General features: G+C 32.6%; 2 protein-coding genes across 4 annotated transcripts in view; one reads left to right on the forward strand and one right to left on the reverse strand.

Annotated features, from left to right (window-relative positions):
• The window catches only part of LOC122266347 (uncharacterized), a 14767-nt gene extending 13562 nt beyond the window's left edge, over positions 1–1205 (reverse strand). Inside the window, exon 1 of one of the 3 annotated variants that reach the window (XM_043036041.2) lies at positions 1079–1205. In XM_043036041.2, coding sequence (XP_042891975.1) covers positions 1079–1086 — 8 coding nt within the window. In that variant the 5' untranslated portion in view covers positions 1087–1205. Of the gene's footprint in view, positions 1–879 lie in introns of all 3 variants that reach the window. The other 2 variants (XM_043036042.2, XM_043036043.2) reach the window with 2 other exon arrangements.
• Positions 1206–5331: 4126 nt separating this feature from the next.
• LOC122266346 (small integral membrane protein 14) overlaps positions 5332–7500 on the forward strand; it is a 13490-nt gene continuing 11321 nt past the window's right edge. Inside the window, exon 1 of the mRNA XM_086535268.1 lies at positions 5332–5486. The gene's annotated coding sequence lies outside the window, so the exon portion shown is untranslated. The remainder of the gene's footprint in view (positions 5487–7500) is intronic.

Consider the following 7500-nt stretch of genomic DNA (forward strand, 5'->3'; position numbering starts at 1 on the left):
TTCGAAAGTCCCAGAATTTTGGTCTTTTTAAGCCGAAATGGCCCCGTCGGGAATGGGTTAAATATTTGACAATTAGTTTTACAAATTAAAATGTTTCTGTTAAAGAAGAAATTTGAAATAGGACTTACTCTTTCTCACAAAAAATGAAAAAAAATAATTTCTGTTTCTTTTCAGTAAGTAAGGATTAAGGATTTGCAGAGTTGATGGATATTTTCACATTTTTACTAAGGTACACAACAACCAAATTTAATGAATGTTACTTAAATGTTTGTTTTAATGAAAAATATCTTGCATTGAAGTTGTATCTGCAATTTTTCGATAATGAAAGTGTTCTGTGTGTAATAAAATATATACCTCAGCATTGAATTTTGATGTGAGACTTAAGCATAAGGAAGAGAATTATATTTTTATTTTCTTATATTCTAACTGTATAATAAGAAATGTACCTGAAATTATGAAATTAGCGTTTTATCTGAAAGGTATAATAGATATATTGTCAATTTACACAGTCGTTTTATTGCAACTTCTCTTATTTGTCAAAACTTCTATTTTGCGTAGATGCTCGAGCCCCGACAGAACAAATTTGGGCCAAAATTTAAAAGGTCATTATCTCTGAAACTACTCATGATACACATCTAAAAATATGTTTGTAGCCTTTTTAGGCCACGACAAATGCACTGCTACAATTTCATAAAAATCTAAAGCAAAAATATTTTCAGGGCTGAATGTGTGTATATGTGAGTAAATATATATATATATTTCTATATATGTGTATGTGCGTGTGTACATTTATATATATATATATATTTATATATATATATATATATATATATATATATATATATATATATATATGTTTACTGGGAAGAGCGAGCAGACCTAAGACTCACCCAGGCCCTCAGTCGGCCCTTCCAACTCTCCGGGCGGCCGCCATAGCACCTTCGCGTCGCCAAAATGCGAAAGCAAGGAGAAACCAGAGGCCGAGAATCCTCCAAAGATCACCCGAAGAAGGTAAATTGTCTCCAAGAAATCCCCAGAAGAAGCAACGCGAACTATACACGTTCGTAACCTTGCTCACCTCGGCATGTCGGCATGAAAGGCGACGAGTGATTGGTTGAATAGGTGCGATCCGTGACGAAGCTTTCTCCTGATTGGTCGGTCGGGATCCTAATGTTTACATGTGACGTCACTCAGAGATCGCGGGGGATCGGCTTTTAACGTCATTCAGAGACTACGGGGTTATAACGTCACTTAGAGACTTTCTTTGCTATGATGGATGTCCTATGTTTAGTTATTATTTGAATGGATCATTATCATTATCACTACTATTATCATTGTTACAATCATTTCTATCATCATTAGAATAGTCACTTTTTAATACTATTCTTATTATCCTTACCATTGTTATCATTATCATCATTATTAATATTAATTCAGTTTTAATCATTATCTTAAACATCATCATTATTATCATCATCATATTCATGAACATCATCAGTATCATTATCAACATTATTAAAAAAAAAAAAACTTTTAACATTTTTGCTAATCTCAATGAAAGTCCTCTGGTTAACTATATCGTATACTGGTGCAGCACAAAGCCATTCTCAATATACCCTTGGTATGTCGTTAGCAGTTTTTCCATTATGAGGGATATTCTCTTGAGAATGAATGCTTCATAGCGTTTGTAGAGGGTGCGCATGAAAGACATTGGCCAGTTACTTTTTGGAATGTTAGAGTCCTTGTTAGGCTACAATAGAACAACTTTCGCCTTTCTCAAGCAAGAGTTAAAAGTTGACCAAATTATCGAAGTGGCTTTGTTCTAAGATGTTTGAGGAATTCATTAGGGATCCCACATACACCAGCAGCCTTGTTGGATATCAACGGTATTATCATTTCCTCCTTTAGTTCCATCAGGGCGAAAGAAGGGAAGTCCTTTTTCCTATCTGAGAGAACCCTTGACTCCCTCTTTCCCGTTGGTGTTTCTCCCTCTGAGTTCGTCTCGTGTTCTTCAGGCGGTCATTTGGAAGAGGTCGGTAGTTGACTCGGTTGGGTGTCCTGCAGCTATCATCTGTGAAAAAAAATAGGTGTTGGTAACTAAATGATTTCGATAAATCCATCTCATCTCATTAACATATGTAAATAATGACCATTAAATCAAGAAATAAACAAAATAGTACTATGTACTAGACATGCAAACCCTTATGACTATGGAACATAAGGATGCTGCAGATATTTACTATATTATATATACTATATATACTATATATGTGTATGTATATACACTATATAAATACTATATATACTGTATGTATTATATTTGTAAATATACAAATGTACAGATATGTACAGAAAAAGAACTAACAACAAGTATTCGTGTAAATAATATTACGAAACCACTTTCGTAAGCCATATCACACGAACAAACTAATGTAAACTAATACCTCATACTAACCAAACAATGATTTTATAATATTTATATATATAATCAAAATTACATATCCATAAAAATTATTTAAATAGGACGGTAACGAAGGACCACTCAAGGATCATCCACTCAAGTACCGTAAAACCATCGGCGTCTGGGGAATGAATAGACTTGCGGGCGTGACTGTAGTGTATGAAAGAATATAAAAACATATCAGGCAAGAGGGAAAGCCCATCAAACTTTTATTTCTCCAAGTATTATTTCGACTTCTTTAGCTAGCTGCTCTTCTCCCCCCCCCCCTAACCTTTTTTCCCCCCTCCCCCCATGGACCTGGATCATGTCCTTCTTATCATATTCGTATTCGTATCATCTGTGGGGGATTATTTTCTTTATTAAGTTTTTGGTTGTCGATGCTTTTTTTGTGGTTCGTGTCATGTCAGTGAGCACAATCATTTTCTGCAATCTTTGCTGCCATTTTTGGTGTCGTTGTTGCTGTTATCATTACTATTGTGAATATTTTAATTATTATTTTCATTATTAGAGTCGCTATTAATATTATTTTCATTATTGTTATTATTGTTACCAGTATGATTATCATTATAATTGTCAATATTATCATAGTTGTAATTATCATCTTTATTGTTATCAATATTCTTGATCTTATTATTGTGGATATTATTATCGTTATCATATTTGTTATTAGTATAATAATTTTTCTTATTTTTATTATCATTATTATTGTTATTATAACTATCATTATTATTAGCATTAACAGTTATAATGCGACATTAATAGGAGCTTTATCAACGTCATTATTATCCTTATCATTATTATACATACTCTTATTCTTATCACTATCATAATCTTCGTTGGTATCATTACTAATATCATTTGCATTATTCTTGTAAGTTGAAGTGCTGTTCTTTAATATCTAATGTCAACATTATTATTGCTATCGTTGTTATTTGTTATAATTATTGCCATTGCTGTCATGATTATCATCAATATTATGTTTGATATTAGATTATGGATATAATTATCATCAATATTATGTTTACATGATAGTGTTATTAGTATTAGTCGCGTTTGTAATTAAATTATTGCCATGGTTACCAGTATTATGTTATTATCTATAGTATTAATATTATCTATATCCTAATTCTCATTATCATTACGATTTTGAGCATAACATGATTCTATTATCATGGCCATAGTACAACACGTGCTTCTATTATCAATCAGTGTTGCTATTCCTATCATTGCAGTACAGATACGCTCATTGCACAATTGCCTTCATTACAATCGATATCAGAAGCAGTTTTGTAATGTGTTTATGATTAAATATTTAGCCTGAAATTTGTTGTGAAGGGAAGACTGTTGTCATAGAAATGTGTCTGATTCTGCTCTTTTGGGAATTCAAATTCTCTCTTTTATTCAATAACTCTGTTGTACTTTCTTTATGCCTCATCGCTGTGTCGCTTGTGTATTTTATGAGTTGACTTTGATTTTTCATAATCTTGTGTATATATCAAAGTGAAATTTTACTTTGAGTTTCGTTGGAAAAAAAAACTGCGTGTTCGGATTCATGATAAATGTTATGCTGAAGTTTGAAATAATCTGTTTTCAACATTCCGGGATTTTAAGTTACAACGGAGTATTCTTTGCGCAAAATAATTTAGACATCAGAAGTGATATTTTCCGATAGACAATGAAACTTAAAATCATCTTAATAAAACGTCAGCTCTCAAATCGGGGAATCAGGAATACCAACAGGTGCTTTTACGCCCCCTTTTCTGGAAATGTTTTTATATATTAATTTTTCATTGTTACTCCTCACCAACTAACTTTTTTTATATGTGTATATATATGTTGCATATCTGTTGAAGGGAAAGTTTGAATTTATTTCCATCTCATTTTTCGTTGATTGCATAATTGCGATAGGAATGCGCAGTTTTCTTGTCGTATTCATTAAAACTTAATTAGCAATTGTATGTAATTTTAATCTCAAGAGATGCTAATGCATTACTTAAGAGCGTGAAATTACAGATCAATTGCACTTAGTTGATGAGATGCCATTACCAGCAGCTCCCGTTATTCATTCCAAAAATCATGTTCAGATTTTCTCCTCGGAAGCAAATCAGCACCGATGACACTTCATATTAAAGCATGAATGAATAAAAAAAATCCTTCGTGGGCGACAAGAAGTATAGAAAAAAGAACAATAAGGATAACTGAACCTAAATTTTGCACCTGTCTGAATTTGACACGACAGCAAAGTGGCTAAATCTCCCGAGTATCATAAACCAATAAGAAAATGGAGTAAATAGCTCAAATTACACCTAAAGAAGAGTAAATGAAGGAATAAGGAGTTACTTGATGGTGTTTGACGTCCAATTATTAATGGTTTATATGGACATTTATCTGAGGTTGGCAACCCTGTGTGATATGTTTGTAAATATTGTCGTAGAAGACTAACATTTAAGGTAAGAAACTATCGGTCGAAATTTAACTTGCGTTGGAATGGTAGTGACATCTATTGACAATATTCGTCGACAGAGATATTTCCACGTTTTCTTTAACCTGATGTTAAGGATAAACTATTTCTCCGCGTTGGATATTTATCTCATTTCGTTTATGGTTATAGCTTGTATCGTTATCGCGTATATATATATCATATGCATCCGCAAACATTGCAATAAATTCCCAAACTCCCCCCATACTCCACTCCAATTCCTGATCAAATAAGCACCATTTTTCCCAAAAATCCTCACCAGCTGAACCATCAACGCCATCTAGCGACCGGACATCGAACTCCCGAACGCCATCTATTAAGCAACAATCAAACTATTCTCTCCCCAGAAAAGAGTTACCAACTAGTCAATTCTTGCCAAGACATAAAATCTTTCTCGTCCTCTTTCGTTGAGGTTTGAGAGGTCTGGGAAAGAGGAGAGAACAGTCGTCTCCTTCCTCGTCTATTTCTTCCCTTTTATTTCTAAATTTCCTCGCCGGAAAAGCGCCTTCCCGGCTTCCACTTACGCTAAATTGATAGATTTATTTAGTGAGTAGAGAAGACGAGAGTTTTGTTGGGTTTGTCTCGTGGATTTCATTTCTTTTTTTTATTTCTAGGTTGTATTTTTTTCCAATGGCGAGTGAGAGTCATATTTATGGTTGGATTGTTTTGATATTTTTAACTGTTATTTTATCTTCGGGAATTTTGTGTTTGTGTCTCAGTTTTTTATTGTGTGTGTCTCATTAACTTTTCATGTGGATTTATATTTCTCTTGGAGAAATAGGTGATTTTTTTTTGTATTTTGTTTCGTGTTTGTCAAAATTTCAAGTTCCATATTGTTGCGATTTGTATTTCGTTTTGCGAAAGTACGTGCGAAATAAGTCATATATTCTTTGTGTTTTGGTCTGTGTTATTTGTGTAAATTGTTACTGAGTAATAGCCAATTTTTTTTAACATCTCGACTTTACTCTTTTTGCCTCCAATGGAATATTTGATGAGTTTTATCTTTCCTTGAAATTAAACTCAACAGATTTTTAAGTGCTCTAACAAGTCAAGAACGACCATGTTGATATATTATTCTATTTTTATAATTGCAATATAGTTGAATGTTTTTATAAGAGCCAGATTTTAGAAAACTATACATCAGTAAAATTAAGTCCAAAGGGAAAGATTTCCAGACACAGTGTGGAAGAAAGGAGAGAGAGAGGGAGAGGGAGACATGCTAATTGCCTTTAGTAAATGCTTTCTTTTGCTTTGAACAAATCTCTCAATTGGAGCCTTGTGAATCCACCTTGATTTTGCTGCAATTATCATCTTCATTATTACTTATTATTTGTTGGTATTTATGACAATGATGTTATAGTTCATCATAATAAAAGTGATAGGAACATAATTTGTGTGATAAAGTTTATAGATAGAATGTGTTAATTTCATTGATTTAATCCAGGTTTCATAAGGGCTGTCAACTGGTTAACGCAGATGATGATTAGGCTCTTTGGAATAATACCAAACAGATGGGGAAAAGGCCGATTTAAAGGTCATTAAGAATACATAGATTAAAACAGGGGATTATTTCTTAAAATCTAAGTAAATTTAAGCCACTAATGCTTTGTAAGTGGGTGAATGAATCGGTGCTTCAGTCGAGACCATACATGACCTTGCACCTCATGGTCCTACAGAGGTCGGTAACTGTCCTTGACATGCATTCTGGAAAGATCGTTTGTTGAGCCCACAGGTGATTCGTCATATGCTAAGGAACCCTTTTTGAGTTCTGTCTCCCCAATATAGACATGATGGAGGGTTATTGGCCTCAAGCAGATGTGGTAAACCTATTCCCAAATATTGCCTTCAAGAGATGGATATTGAAGACTTGAACTAAGAGCAAGAAGAGTTACTAACCATCTTTTATTGTTGTACAGCTTTTTTTTTTTTTTCTCTCATAACTGTTTGTAATATTGATGAAGATTGATCAACCTGTTAATAGAAACTTATTTTATTAAAATTAGATTTATGGTACACATTTAGAACAGTTGAGTTTGCAGTAATGAGATAATGAGTACAGCTGCCAGAGCAAATTAAAACTCTTGAAGTAATGAGGTAATTTGCAGAGGCAGTTATATTTGATAGATGGCAAAAAAGTTTTTTTTTTTTTTTTTTTTTCTTGGTAACAATTATTTATGATTAGCTTCTGTTATTTATGATGCCATTTATTAGTTATATATATCATATTATATATATTTATATGATATATGTGTGTGTGTGTGTGTGTGAATTGTACTTGGGAATTACACCTTATCTTCTTGACAACCCTTTTGAGAACACAGACTGAGATTGATAGCACAGTCTTTTGTTGCTGTTGAAATAACTTTCCTTATTTTTGTTTATTTAGTTTTTCTTAAATTATGTATATATTATGTGTATATATTTATATATAGATAGATATATAATGAAAACATTTTTCTTTACATTATTCTTACTAATATTGTCATTGACCTAATCCTCAGTATCATTATCATAATTCAAACAATGACGAATTCATTAAGATTAAGAGATAGCAAGATGT

The sequence above is a fragment of the Penaeus japonicus genome, unplaced genomic scaffold (assembly GCF_977035675.1).
Source record: "Penaeus japonicus unplaced genomic scaffold, GWHDUDI00000001_assembly GWHDUDI00000042, whole genome shotgun sequence".
NCBI classification, from domain to species: domain Eukaryota; kingdom Metazoa; phylum Arthropoda; class Malacostraca; order Decapoda; family Penaeidae; genus Penaeus; species Penaeus japonicus.